Genomic DNA, 16,220 nt, shown 5'->3' with positions numbered 1-16,220 from the left:
CCGGAGTTCGGGATTTCATATTCAAGCTATTTTGGGATTTCAAATTGGTTATCCAATCTTGTGGAACTTACGGGTTTTAAGGAGATTAATTCTTAAATCCTTTGAATACTCTTTCGAGTGAGACAAAGAGTGCCTACTTTCGTGGAGTTAGAGTTAATTAAGACCCATTAGGTTCTTTAATTAATCTGTGAATCCTCTTAATTCTTAGTCTATTTCTAGATCTAAGTTAATTAAGTCCAATTTCTTGATTATCTATCACAAGGCCTCTCCTTTCGATGTCTCAACCATGGATTAAGAACATTGCTTAATAGGATCCTACACTAAGCATGTCATTAAGCACACAACAAATGAATAAAACTCATTAAGACCACAAAATATGGATTACCCAATCAAAATCCACAAAATATCTCAAATATTACAACCCTTACTCCAGAATCTAATTAAAACTACTCACTACCCATAATGTTTACAATAAATTCTTAGTTTGTATGGAAATAAAGCTTTAATCTAAGCTAAGAAACAATAAACTAAACACTAGAAATGTAGGAAAAATGTAAAAAAAGAAAGAAATCTCCAAATCTGATTGGAAATGGTGGGGAAAATGAATATGACTCTTCAGCTGCTCCTGCTCCTCTCCCTTTTTCTGTTCTCCTTCTCCTTTCTAAAATGGGAAATAAGGCTATTTATAGAAATTTTCTGACATGGAGCCCTAAAACGGTGTGTTTTATGAGGAATTTTCTGAGGGAATCTTCTGCCAGCTCATTAATGAAACCTTTGTGGGACTGCATAAGTGGACTGCATAAGTTATGCAGTCCCTTATGCGATTGCTTCTGGTTCACTTATGCGAAACTGCATAACTTGGCGCATAGGTTATGTACAATTCCGTGAGATTGCATAAGGGAGGCGTGAATCTGCATAAGCTATGCACTCCCCTTATGCATAATTCGGCAGGTGTTGGAACAGTGTTTCTTCTCCTTATGCAGAGCTTATGCGGCAAGTTATGCGCAATTTGGTCAATGCATATTTCAACTTGAAAACTTGTTTTTGACATCTTTGGCTGTAGAAGTCACTCCTCAATGGCAAAATTTCTCTTCAGTCCTTCAAAAACACCATTTTTCCTACAAAACAAAGTAAAAATTACAAATTAATCCAAAATTGACAATTATGAAAAACTAACTAATTAACTAATGAAATTAGCTAAAAATTGACTAATAATCAAATAAAATTGCTATAAAATTAAACCTAAATGACTATGCAAAATGTATGCATCACAGGTATACACCTCTTGCTACACAGGAGTTGGTAGAAACATTTTTGAAGCAAGAGATTGATTCGTGTGAGTATTTTGGGTCCTCCATATTGTTAATGGTTATTAAGTCCACTAAAGCAATCTTCATAAGTGCACATTCAAATGTACAGAATGTTATTGCCATATATGAACAAGATTTTCAATAAAGCATATTTTCCGGTAGTTACTCCTTGTCTTTAGCGACGTTTTCATGAGGTGGTAATAATCTTGGTCGTTTGGAAGGTCCGCTAATTGATGAAGTGGAAGAAGGAGAAGGAGGAGAAGATGAGTGACGGTAAAAGGAGTCCTGTATTGTAGCTGAGTTGCCTCCATATTTGGACTCTTCTGAGAAATTTTTTCCAGAAAAAACATTGACGTTTACGAGTGTAACAGGCTTTAGAATTCTTTTTTCTCTCACCCTTTTTCTGATTTTTTTTTTTCTTAATATTTTATATATGAAAAAGATTTTTCATAAAATTAAAAAAAAAATAAAAAGATGATAAAAACCGATGAGATAGAATTTCAAAACCTAGTGTTATCTAAACCAACTAGGTTTATTATCTTAATATTTATCTCAATATATTTATTATATTAGAAATTTTAGGAAATTATCTGATTTTCTTTGTTTGAGTTGGATTACAATTAATGGTAGAATCAAATCATTAAACCTCATCCACTTGTAACCAACAATAATAATGTTTTTTTTTTTTGAAAAAAAAAATAATTATATGTATAAAAGGGAAAAAAATTTTAATATGAGACATTTAAAATTTGGATGAATTTGAGGTTTTAAAATTTGAAGTAAAGAAATATTAAGATTTTTTTCTCTAATTGAAGTTAATCTAACGATCATTAAATCTAACGATTTTTTAATTTAATGTATACTAAAAGATAAAAACAGAAAAATATATATAAAAAAAATAATGTAAAATTTAAGACTTTGATATTTAAGTGCTTATAAATAACTCATATTTATTTAAATAATTGAATGTAAGGGTTTGATAAATTTTTAAAAATATAATTAATAGCTTATAGATAACTAATAAAATATTTATTTATTATATTTTGTATTGGTTATAAAATTAAAATTATTTATAAACTGTAATGTTATTTTTTATTAATTGACAAAAATAACCTTTAAAAAATTGCAGTTAGACAGTGGTTTATTTGAACTAAACCAGTGCTGCTCATGAGCTGATAGGATCCTCGTTTTGTTATTTTTTTTATTTCAGAAAAGTCATTAAGTACTTTTTCAATTGATAAATATATTTTTTAACATCTACTATTAAAATGTTTTTAAAATAATTTTTGCATATTAATTTTTTTAACAAATATGATATAATAAATAAAAAAATTACACAATTATTTCAATAGTAAATAAATCATATGATATAATAAATTAACAGTTATAAATTTATTTTAATAACAAAACTTTCAAAAGAATTTTTTTAAATTTTATACTAACCTTTAGGAATGTGGATTTGGAGATCAAATTGCCTTTATTTTCTCAATATATATGTAATCTAAACAAGGTAACTTTCATTCTTCAGAGCAGTTGCTTATTTAAGAAGCTTAAATACACCGATTTGGTGCAACTTTAGCAATGCTAATGATGGAATGACAAGGCAGCATTCAAAAGCACAGATGAATATTTGGGTTTATACTGAAAGGACTCAATTTCCTTTCCCACTTTGATTTAGCAAAATTCATACAACACTCATTACATATTACCCACTACTATTCGGCATAAAAACCTCATATTGAGATTTCAGGTTTCATCATCTGAAAACAACGCAGCTAAAGAGACAATAGTTCCATTTATACAAGCTTACAAAATGTAAACCATCTTTCAAAAGTCACCAAACCAAGACCACAAGGCCAACACAAGTTCCAGGTTCCATGTTTATTTATCAACAAAAGAAAATGCTCAAAATATGATAAATCCTTTCTCCTTTAAGCTCTCAACTGTTTCCTTTAAGCTCACATCCAAGGGTATGAAGTCAATACCCAGGCCTTTTGCTTTTTCCTTGGACACCTGATATGTTGGCACATAAGGTTTATCGTCCACACACCTGCAAAGGTTTCACAGCAAGGAAACTAATTTAAAAATCTACAGCTACTACAACAAAAAAGAAAAAAAGGAGAATACAATTGTCATGTTTCATTCAAGCGCTTTTTGGACACTGAAATTTAAGAAATAGTTACAATGCTACAAAATAAATGGAGGTGCCAAATTATAACATAACCACAACAAATATCAACCAGCAGCCAGCGACAATATGATGAAATTCTCAAAAGAAAACTGAATGTACACATTTTCATAAGTATCCAGCAAACTCTAATTCTGGTCTCTTTTTTTTTACCCTCTTTGCTTATTCCTTCATATTGCACACTGCACCACACCATGAAACTCCTCTATCACATCATGGCATGATGGTCTGCAAGGCATTCAGCCCCTATAATCCAATGTGTATCCACGGTCCACACACTCTTTCTTTACCTTCTCTAGGAGCTTTAATGCATTTTTCATAATATAATGCAAGCTAGCATTAACTTAGAGAACTTTTTCAGTTTTCCTTCTTTCATCTCCTTAAAAAAAATAATGGTTCTCTATGTGCTTATCAACTACCATAAGAATGAGAGGACACATGCATTATGCATAAAGCAACACAAGAATGGCTAGAGAGTAGTAACGGTGTTATCCTTGGTAATTCCTGCATGGTTTACCAAGTAACATGTGCAACTTGATCAAAACCACAAAAAACAAGTGACAAGTGCCATGGACATAATCAGTTGATATAAATACCCTTGATAAGGAAAACATAACAGTAGAAAAAGACTTACTTTTCTGGAAGTTGGAAATCTGGGTAAAGCTCTCGCAACATATTCACTACCTCTGAGTAGTGTGCAACTCTCTCAACCAAACAGTATCGTCCATTTGCTGACGGAATCTCTAATGCTTGAATATGTGCATTGGCAACATCTTTAACATTTACCCATCCAAAAGTTGCATTCGGGAAAGTGTTCGCTCCTATCATTTAGTTAAGAGATGAGAAAAATATGCACACACTTTCAGGAATAAGAAAACTATATTACCATATAAGTATGAATGGCATTATTTCTTGACAATATGAAGATTATCAGTTAAAGACTAGATGTTTCCGAAAATGATAATTATATCTTAATTGCTCTGTTCTAGTGATAGAATAGCTTCCAATATTTAATTTTCTCTATTCAGACTGATACTAATAATGGTATCATGATGTAACAGAACTGCCAGCATCAAGAAGCAGTTGTTTGGAAGACTAACAAAATAACACAAATATATACATACACGTCCTTTATGTCGATTATCTCCAAGATTATCCAACCCAATTAACTCTATATTGGTTCTTTCTAAAGGGCTATTAAAGAAGAAGAGATAAATGCCAAATTTATACATTGGTTCTTTCTGAAGGGCTATTAAAGAAGAAGAGATAAATGCCAAATTTATATACAAGATAACAAATTTACAGTTGCTAGCATAACTATATACCTTTTACCACGCTTAAAATTGCAGCAGCACTTGTATTAAGAGTTGGTTGTAGGAGAGGACCAATCACCATTGCCGGATTTATAGTAACCAGGTCTATGCCCTTCTCTTTTGCAAATTTCCATGCAGAATTCTCAGCCAAGGTCTTTGAGACCACATACCAAAGCTAAACAAAAATAAAAGAAGAAAATGATTATTGAGGAATACCCTATACTAGAGAATTAACAAAGTACAAATATTGTTATTCAATCAATTAAGCACTGAAGCTAGTGGACAGTAAATTATTTAATGGCCCAGAAAGAGAGAAACCATCCATTGCATACAACTTTGGTATTGAAGTAAAATGCTGATTTAAAATATTAAAGCTTCATTTCAACATTCGCCTATATTTGATCCGGTTCAATCCACAATGATAATGTAGAACCATCAATCATATAACAAAGGAGAAAAAGAAAAATGTAGTGCACTCTAAAAGCCAAACCACAAAGCAACATGGAGGACTATATGGGTCAGAGGAAGGAAGACCCTCTCTCTCTCTCTCTCTCTCTCTCTCTCTCTCAAGGCGGGGTAGCATGTCATGAATTCCTTTCGTGATAGATATGTTTTGGAACTAATGTTTTATGCCAACCCTAGACCCCAAACATATCAATATGTGGACTAACATTCATGAAGCCAGCCCATGCTAGGAGATAAACATGGTTTAGTTATCATTTTGATGAAGTATAAAGAATAAAACTAGACAATAGTCATGAGCAAGATTTGGTGACCATAAATTTAAATATGCAAGCAATTGGCTTTTCTGGTAGATGATTTAGAGAATGTGCTTACCTTAGATTCCTTGCAAAAATCTGGATCAGAAAACCAAGTTTCATCAACTACTACCTCTGGAGCCCGAGGCTTTCCATTGAAAGCAACTGCAGCCATAGATGACGTCAAGACAACTCGTTTGACTGATGGGACTTTTGCACATGAGTTAAGAACATTAAGTGTTCCCTTCAATGCAGGATCAATTAATTCAGCCTGAGATGAGAAGATAAGCATTGGAGAAGAAGTTTTACACATTAAATAAAACAAATGGATATCCAGTTAGAATATAAAGTTGCACAAGTCTTATGTCAGACGTTCTTAACACTAGTTAGAGAGATACCACAATGGTTCTACTAGGAATATTGCCACCAATTTGATAAGCAAGACGTCTTTAATATAGTCAATTACAAAACCGACTCACTTTTAACAGTGAACAAAGAATAGAAGGAAGCTTAGAATAGAAATGCAACCCATAATTTGGCAAAAAGGCAGGAAAAAAAAAAAAGAAAAAAAAACCCAAACATTAACATCTAAGATCCTTGACCCTTAGAACAAACAGCTTTAACAGGAACGGAAAAGTTCCCAGAAGAAAACAACTACATAATCAAACATTTTAATAAATTAAATTATTAATGCTATCATGGATAAATTTTGAATCAGATACCTATTCAACACTGTGAAACTTGACACAAAATATAAAAGGCATTGCATAGTCTCAATATTCCAGTAGTCGTGAGCTACTGCATATCCTCATTATTCCAATGGTTGTCACAATGTGATCAGAAGCTCAAGAGAATTTTATCATCTCTCAAAAAATAGAAGAGGACAAGCAAGTCGGGCATTCCCAACCAAATCTCTTTGTGTAACACCTTAAAAGCTGAACAGCTTATAAAAAGATGGTAATTCAACCATATGGTGCAAAGCAATAACTGAGATTATTTGCTAAAAATCATTGAATGTTAAACTCAGGTGGCCATCATAGATTTCTGTTGAATTTGAGAATTCAGAAATCAACAAGAACACTAAATGGATTTTGCAAGAGTTCACCAGAGCAGTAACACACTTTGAATATCAGTATATATCTGTTAGCTTTTCATTATCATATCAAAAGGTGCTAATTACAAACTATACATTTGACATTGACAAAACTGCCCAATCCTGTCTTTTTGTAAGGAAAACAAATGTGAAAATAATTGTGGGAAACCATTAAGTTTCTTTCTAGCATTCATGAAAAGTAATGTATTGCATGTACAAGAAACAACATGCATTTTCATATGAGCAAGAACATAAAACTAACCTGTGGGTCCTTAACATCATGATAAAAAGGAGATGCAGTATGGAAAACACCTTCACACCCTTCAACAGCAGCATCAAAGGAACCTTCTTCCAGTAGGTTTGCTTTAAACAGCTGAAGTCTCTCCTCAGCTCCTTCAAGTGCGCGTAAGTGTTCAGTCTTTCTGGGATCATCTGCAGGGAAAAATAACAGAAAGCAATTAACAAAGCATTCAACCGGCAATCTTTTCTCTGTTTAGATAAAGCCTATGATGCAATATAGGCGGGCTCATCCTGTCATTATCAACCAAACTTGTGGGTAAATATCATATTATAATATATCTTAAAGTACAGTGGAAGGTATTACATTTCAGAGCTTGCACACTTTTAACTTATTATGGGGACTATAGTTTAAATTGAAATTAAAAAGAAAATGTTATATCCACAGCAGATTTGACAAAACAATCACGTGCTATATTTCTTCCTAATTACAGTTGCTGTTTGTTCAAGAATCTGAAAGGTCTTGAGCTTGTTCAAACTTAATCACTGTATTATTTTATAATACAACATAAATAATACTTGGATTCCTTAAAAAGGTTTTGAATAACGGAAAAACTAATTCATTTCCTCGAGCCTAACGGTGGAAAACGATTACCAACTGAATTTTGTACAGCTATTTATCCATAATCAAATACCTAATCGAAATTAAATGATCTAATCGTTATAAAACAAATTATCCAATTGCTATGTACATCTACATATACAGAAATGAGAAGCAAAAAAGAAAAGGGAATCGGATGAAGAAACAGATGAGTACGAACTTGGATCACGAATAGAGGCCTTGACGGTGTAGCCACGGAGGAGAAGGAGCTTCACAAGCCAGGAAGCAATGTAACCGGAGGCCCCGGTGACGCAAACGATCTTCCCTACTCCACTGCTCATTTTCGTTGTCTCTGTTTCCTCCACGTTCTGGCTGCTCAGTTCACCCGATATCTATCCTCGTTTTATAGCCATTTTTGGCCACTACAAAAGTGGTAACGGTGCCTCATAATCACGCTGTGGTTTCGTGTGCAGGGACGTATCACGCTGTGCTTTCGCGTGCAGGGACGTAGGCAATAATTTTTCAACAGCGATGACTTAGCCGGTGATGCAGTTGATGACAAGCATTACTTCAATTCATTCCTTTTATCATCTGATAAAAAAATTCTAAATTGTCAAATACGACAAGTTTATATGCCGTTTTTTGGTGTGGGCTATTTAATAATATTATTTTTAAAAAAAGTACATGTATTAATAAATTATAAAAAATTTTACACATATACGATTTAATTAAAAAAATAAAAAAAAATTAAATGAATTTGCTAATCAATGAACAATAGAATTATATATATATATATATATATATATATATATATATATATATATATATATATATATATATATTATTAAGTATAAAATTATTAAAAAATTTTAAGAATTTAATTTAATTAAGTTTAAATTAACTAAATAATAACATAGTAATGTAATTACTAAAAAAATTAATATATAATAAAATAAATTTTATTATATATTTTTATTTATATAAATTTAATTTTTCATTATTGACGAGATAACTATTTTACAATTAAATTTATAACTTTTAACCTTAAAATTAAATTTTAAGAAAATTCACTTATCAACTCAACTAAAAATTGTTAATAAAATAAAATTTAAGTTTAAATAAAAAATTAATCTAAACAATCAAATCAAATTTATTAAAATTGACTGTTATTTTCAAAATTCTTTCAAAATAAATACTTGAATTTTTAAAATTAAAATACAAGTTAAATTATTTTTAACTATAACCTACCTCACTTGATGAATATCTACTGTAACTTGCCTTTTATAATTATTATTACTAAATATTTTATTTTAATTATTATACGACTCTTAGAGTATCTATTACAGATAAAACTAGATTTTAAAAAAAATTGAAGGACAAAAACAAATAGAATTAAGAAATTTAAATTTATATAAATTATAAACTTACCTTGTAATTTATCACAACCAAACCTATGGGCCGGACCGGCACTAGGACCTGGGCTAGCCTAAACCTCCCGAGGCTCGTAGTAAGACTAACTATTCCTTAACTCAACTCTAAGGCCCATTTGGGCCCAATTTCAATAATTCAACCAGACAAAGTCCGGCCATAAATTGGACCTTTCAACGGGGAGTTTTTGACTCACCCGACCTGTAAACACAATATATAATCAATTGGGGAGCTCAGCTCACCCTCCACATACTCAATGTCATAAAAATAAATGAGAGCTCAGCTCCCTCATCCAGTCTATCAAACATGCATATAATAAAACGTTTACAGGTCCAACATGATAATTATATTACAGACCCAAATCAAATAAATATTTCTAACACATGCAGAAATTCTAAGAGTTAACAGGTTTATACAAACATTAATAAACGACCTGCGAGGGAGAAAAGCAGGTTAACCTCAAAAATATCCTCCTGTGGCCTGGAAAAATATTGAACAGGAGTGAGCGTTCGACTCAGAGAGTAAAATATCAATTTTAACCATAATCTCTATAATCATTTAAAGCTTATGCACCCTATAGAGTGAAATGCAACATCAGCAATATTTTCACATCATAACAGCAAAAAGGTAATTTGGAGCACTCACACACCCAGTAATGTCAAATCATAAATATATGAGAGTTGATCCCCTATGCAGCTCTCTTAAATCCAACCTGTGTCAGCGAAGAACTCAACCCGGACTTTCGCTTAATAAACCAAATCGGGGTCCCAGCGAAGAACTCAAGCCGTGTCTACCCCGAAGGACCGGGTCCCAGCGAAGATCTCAAGCCGTGTCTACCCGTCCTATCCATAGCCAACACCACATCACACGCACGCCAACGCATGCACACTGCTCTAAATTACCACAACAATATCCATGGCACTTTAACAGTTGTGAATACAACATAAAACGTGCCTAGGGTTTAACTACATAGATATATACATATAAGTGATGCATGGGCATGCATTAAACATATAATAATATCGAAATTACAATTAAAATTAATATTTTACTCACAGACTTGACAGCAGTCACTGTGGCGGCTGGGCGGAGGAAGAAGGCTGTCCCGGCTCACCTGACAATTTTATTATAATTGTTTAATACAATTGACTCAATACAACCCAAGAAAAGATCAAATACGTCCTAAGTCGTGCCGAAAATCCGGCAGAGTCTCCCCTATACCTAGGACCTACCCAACCTGCAAATGGGTTTAAAACACACTTCTATATCCACCAACCATACACCTACAACTCAATCATATCACACAGCCCCTCCTGGGCCCATCCAAACAGTCATCAATCACAATATATAAAATTAAAGTTTAGTCCTTATAATTGACCCTTTTTGCAAAAACTACCCAAATAAACTCTAAAAATTCTAAAACTTTGCCCTGCTGTCCTTAGCAATATTACTAGGCTAATGCAAAAAGAATCATAATTTTCTGAGCTACCACGAATATTTTATGAATTTTTAATCTCATTTAAGCATTAGAAAATTATGAAAAAGTAAAGTTCGGGTTTACCTATGCCGATTCCGACTCCGGGGACGAGCTCGGGGCGTCTGATAAAGGTGGGGCAGCCAAAATCCCGATCCAATTCCAAGACATTTTCGGTAGCCAGTCTGTCTGGCTAGAAATTCACAGACCCGGACAACTGTCGAGTTTCCGCGAATTGAAGATACTTACACGAAGCCCACAACACGGGGGTTAGTACATAAATTTTACGGAATTTTCTAAGCTCATTTAATGCTCGAAAAAACACTACGAAATTTCGTGGGATCCACTGAAAAACAGTGTCGAAAAATTTTGAAATTTATATTGCCGCGAAGCTCTGGACGAGTGGAGCGCTCTGGTACTCTCGGTTTTCTCGTGGGGTTCATGGTTTGCGAGAAATCTAGCCCAAAAGTCAAAATGGGCTAAAACTTTCCGAATAAAAATTGGACAAACTGCGGGATGAATTTTGGTGTTCTTGGTGTCTATGGAAAGCTCTCGAGGTATAGATGGTGTTTGATACAAGACCCGGCCCAATCGGTGGCCAAATTGGTCGAATTTTGGCCGGGAAGACGAAGCGGCGCGCTGCGCGTCGTGAGGCTTCGTGCGCAGTTTCCCGGCGTTCCAGGCGATAACTAGCGATTGGGGGAGGCTGGGGTGGCGCGCCGGCGAGGTGGAGAGGGCTGGGTGGCGGCTGGCCGACGAGGGGAGGAGGGAGGAGAGAGAAAACAGGAGAGAGAGAAGGAGAGGTCGGGACGCGCGCGGGGAGAAAGAAAAAGGAAGAAGAAGCCGGTCTGATTCGATCGGTCCGATCCGGTCCAGTTCGATTCAAGATACAAAATTTTAAATTTTTTTTCTCTGTCTTGGGATCGAAAACGAGGCCCAAAAATTACGAAAAAATTCTAGAAAACTCAGAAAAATTCGTAGACTCCAAATATATTTTTAGTTTTGCCACGTGGTCTTTAAATTAATTTTTAAAAATCATCAAAGTTTATATTTTTGAAAAATCGAACCCGATTTCTAAAACTCTAAAAATTTCAAATAATTTCCTAAAATTTAAATAAAATAAAATATCAATATTTACCTAAAAATAGTATATCTAAAAATTAGGGGTGTTACATAATTAAAAAGGCCTTTATAACACTTTGAGTTTCAATCTAAATTAGATATTTTTTTAAAGCATAAATTTATGATTTTTTTTAAAACATAAATTTATTATTTTTTAGTTAACCTTTTTCATAAAATTAATAATTTAAAATAATTTCATAAAAATTCTTTTGGAAACATTAATTTTTATTTTACTATAATTAACTATTTCTCATAAAATTTTATTTTAAATTAAGTAAAATATTATAATATATTACAATCAAGACTCATGAATAATTGTGTATAGGTAGTATTAATAGGATTTTTCACACATATGAAATTCCTTTTATAATAAAATTCTAGATTAAAAGTTAAATTTATATATTTTATATATTTTAACAAAGTAATAAATTTTAATAACTAATTTAAAAAAAAAACCTTATAACATTTATATATATATATATATATATATATATATATATATATATATATATAATTTATAATATATATAAATATACGAATGAGAGACCAACTTTTGAATGGATAAATATATTCTTATTATATTTATAAAATTATTATTTATAAAATACTATCACTATTTAAATAAATAAAAAAATCTTAAAAGTATTAAATTTTTAATGCTATAAAAATTGTAATTAAATTAAAATTCTTGATAATAAAAAAATTTCAAACATTCCCCTTCTTTTTAAAATGCTATTAACTTAAATAATTAATATAAAATTTATTAAATATAATTAATTTATTTGAAAATCAATTTTATATAATTAATTGTCAATGATAATTAGAGCCCAAACAGAATTAGAATTTGGATTCCGCTTCATAATGGCATATACAATATAACTTTAACTTATTATTCTATTTGACATAAAATTTATTATGCAACCATAAATTTTTCTTAGATAATGTTAAATTCGTAAAATTTGTTAACAAAATTAAAATGATGACTGAATTTTTTACTATTAAAAATTGCACCGTCTTAATGTTTAATCATTATTTATATGTAAATTAGCCCAATTCAAAAATTACTTAACAATTTTATTGACTAAAATAAAAACTGATTTTATATATGCATTTTTTTTATTTTCTAAATATATTACTTACTTTTAATATGATTATATTTATTTATAATTAAGATTATATATTGTAATTATAGGATCAATATTAAATTTCATTCTTTTATTTTTTTTAAGATTTAATTATAAATACATTAAATTACATTATAATTTTTAATTTTAAATATTTTAATATATATATATATAATATTTAATTCTTTTGGTGGCCACGATTCAGGAACCGTCAGTTACGGTTCCTAAACCACTGATTCAAGTTCAATGAAATCATGAACCTGAACCAAACCGTCATGGGACGGTTTGGAAGACAGTTTCTGAACCGCCGGTTCCGGTTCGAACCCCGATTTAAAGGATAGTTCGAAAAATAATGGTTCAAGATAGTTTGGAGGACCGTTTGGAAGCGGTTTAAGGGCAGTTTAAGAGCGACTTAAAGGAAAAAAAATTAGAGGAAAATTTTATTAATTTAGAATTTAAGTTATATTTGTAAAAATATTTTAATTTTTTTAGAAATCTTTCAATCAAAATAAAATAAGAAAAAAAAGAATGAAAATGACTTATTTTTAAGAAAAATTTAATAAGCAAATACTTGAACTTATTAAAAAATTAGAGATGAAATTAATTTAAAAAAAAATTAGAAAAAGGTGCATGAACTTAATTTTGCCTATGTATTCCTTTAGGATTTAGGGGAATCAAAATTTTCAGTTATAAGTTGAGAGAAGGGAGATTGAGGTGGTTTGGTCATGTGAAGTATAGTCATACGAGAGTTTCAGTTAGACAAGTAGAGTACATTGGATTAAAAGATATAAAGAAAAGAAGAAGTAGACCTAAACTGACTTGGAAGAGAGTAGTTCAATATGACCTAGAAACATTACACACTTTCGAGGATTTAATTCAAAATCGTTTAGAGTAGATAAAGAGAATCCATATAGCCGACCCCAATAGATTTTTGGGATAAAAGTTTAGTTGAGTTGAGTATTACTTGCCATTTTTTAAAAAATTATATGATAATCGATAATTAAAAAAGTATAAAAGAAAAAAAAATTAAAATAGAGGGTATTGAAAATTTTATTGAAGATATAAAATAATAACAGAGTAATTGAGATAGTATTAAAAATTTCAGTGAGCATATAAAATAATAAAGTAGGGGAATTGTGAGAATACTGATAATTAAAAGGAGTGTAGAAAATAATTATTTAGAAAATTTGAGAGAAATTGAAAGAGTATTAAGAATTAAAGAGAGTGTAGAGATTAATTGTGTTGAGAATTAATAATATATATATGAATTAAGAGTGGAGTGAGGTATTTATTGTATTTTTTTGTATTTAAACCGATTTAGTTCGGTTTCGAACAGTCAATTCAATCCTGTTCAAAACCGCCAGTTCATAATTTCTAAAAAATATGAACCTGAACCAAACCGTAGAAGGACGGTTTCGGTCCGGTTTTGATCAGTTTCGGTCCGGTTTTGACCAATCCGATTCCGGTTCATTTCAATTCGAAACCGGACCGTGGCCACCCCTAAATTTTATTCTTATATCTTATGGTCACCTATAAAGCCAAATTACATGTATCCATAATATGTTTAAAATTCAAAATCATACTAAAATTAATCATTTTAATTTGAGATTTTAAAAAACATTAGAATCAATTTAAATAGAGCATTTTTAGCTTTTGTTTTAAATTAAAAGTAAATTATTCAATTTAAGATCAAATTGACTTTTTTATTGAAAAATTAAAATAATTTTCAAATGTCAAAAAAATAATTGAAATTAAGATTACGATATCAAGTCTTTAATTTTATAAATGAAAATCAATGATTCGATCTTAAAATTAGATCCATGATCACCCTAATTGGAAAAATTTTGTTCTCTTCATAAAATTTGGATCAATTAACATAGATAAAACTATGACACTATATACTTTTATTTAACTTAGTAAATTTCAAAAATTTTATTTATGTAATAATTATATTATTTGTTAATGTAAAGAAAAATATTAAAAATCACTTAAAATATTAAAAAGAATGAAGGATGAAAATCATGATATTTTCAAAAAAATTATATAAAACATTATACCCACAATAACAGGTGAAAAATGATTGATAACAGAAATAAATAGTATAATAAATTTTTATTTTTTTCATAATTTTATTTTGCTATCATCTTGGAGAATTAAAATATTAGTTGTAATATTTACTAATATAATAATTTTTTAAAACCTATATCATCACTAATGTTACATATAATTAAATTATTTTATACTAAATATATTCATATGTATAAAAATTTTGAGTTATTACTCTCACAAAATATAATTATCAAAAGTAATGAAATTATCATATTTTAAGAAATGTTATCTTATATAAGAATTTAACAAGAATAATAAAATAATAGGTATGAAAAATTTTAAATATTTATATATTGTATTACACTAATTAAATTTTAATATTAATTATTATAAAATCTTAGTATTTTATTTAAATAATTAATTTTTATATTTAATTATTATATATAAATAAAATAATTACATATTATAAATTCTTTTGATGTACGTTGTACTTACTTCAAAAACTAATATATATATATATATATATTATTTAAAAAAATGAATTATGAATTTTGAATTATTTATTTTTCATAAGATTGTTATATTTAAAAAAAAATTCCATGCAAATTATTTTTTAAAAATAATTTTCATTTTACTTAATTTTTCTTATAAAATTTTATTTTGAATTAAACAGAAGTTAAATACAAGTTAAAATTTTTAAATTTATAATAATATTAAAAATAATTAAAATAATAAAAATTATATTATTATAATTTGTAAATAATATAAATAAAAAGGGTATTTTGGCAAATCCAATATTCCCCGTCTTCTTCCTCACATTTATATATCATACAAATATTTTTAAAAAAATGTTTTAAAATTATTATTTGAAAATTATAAAATTTAAATTAAATATATTTTCATATAAAATGTTAAAAAAAATAATTTTTAAATTATTTTTTGATAACATTTAAAATATTATTGTTATTAAGTGAGTTTTTTTATTACATTCTTAATGTCCATGCATAAAATTAAAAGCTAGAATTAAATTTTAACAACAAAATTATGAAAATAATAATACATTTTTAAAATGATTTTTTAATTGCAAATCCTAAACGAGGCTAAATCAAATCCCATGGATCAATTTTGGGGTAATATTAATAAAATCCAAACAAATTGGGCCATGTTTTAGCCAGAAAGGATTGGTTATAGTATTACCTCTAAAGCCCGTTTGCCTCTGGGCCACCATACACATAAGTTTATACAAGCTCACTACCACCGCTTAAAACTATTTTCATTGTAATTACTTTTAAGAAAATTATTTTCTTATATATATTACTTAAAAAGTATTAAAAAATAATTTAAAATAAAATTTAATAAATTTTACTCATAATAAAATTAAAATAATAAAATAATTTTTTTTAAATTACTTTTTTCAATAGTATCTAAAATAGTATTTTTATTTAAAAAATTAATTTTAGGCCTTCAAACACAATGCCAAATCGCTACTTACAACTACTATTCAACTATCAATCATTACAACC

At 29.6% G+C, this 16,220-nt stretch overlaps 1 protein-coding gene across 1 annotated transcript; it reads right to left on the bottom strand.

Moving 5' to 3' along the window:
• Nucleotides 1–2,939: 2,939 nt before the first annotated feature.
• Nucleotides 2,940–8,060, bottom strand: LOC110666682 (phenylacetaldehyde reductase). Its single transcript, XM_021827260.2, has 6 exons — nt 7,721–8,060; nt 6,925–7,094; nt 5,649–5,840; nt 4,824–4,986; nt 4,133–4,319; nt 2,940–3,360 (listed from the first exon to the last, which is right to left on the bottom strand). Exons 1-6 carry the CDS (start codon nt 7,839–7,841, stop codon nt 3,216–3,218), a joined length of 978 nt encoding a protein of 325 aa, XP_021682952.1. The 5' UTR covers nt 7,842–8,060; the 3' UTR covers nt 2,940–3,215.
• Nucleotides 8,061–16,220: the final 8,160 nt, after the last annotated feature.

This window comes from Hevea brasiliensis, chromosome 17 (assembly GCF_030052815.1).
Source record: "Hevea brasiliensis isolate MT/VB/25A 57/8 chromosome 17, ASM3005281v1, whole genome shotgun sequence".
NCBI classification, from domain to species: Eukaryota; Viridiplantae; Streptophyta; class Magnoliopsida; order Malpighiales; family Euphorbiaceae; genus Hevea; species Hevea brasiliensis.
The sequence above is the reverse complement of the archived record's forward strand: the minus strand, read 5'-3'. Positions and strand labels throughout refer to the sequence as shown.

Excerpts from the sequence above, each read along its gene's own strand:
- LOC110666682 (XM_021827260.2), bottom strand. The coding sequence starts at position 7,841 with ATGAGCAGTGGAGTAGGGAAGATCGTTTGCGTCACCGGGGCCTCCGGT. Across the intron at positions 4,320-4,823 it reads AATTTTAAGCGTGGTAAAAG|GAGCGAACACTTTCCCGAAT; the intron begins GTATATAGTTAT and ends ACTAAATGATAG. Across the intron at positions 3,361-4,132 it reads GATTTCCAACTTCCAGAAAA|GTGTGTGGACGATAAACCTT; the intron begins GTAAGTCTTTTT and ends AAACCTTTGCAG.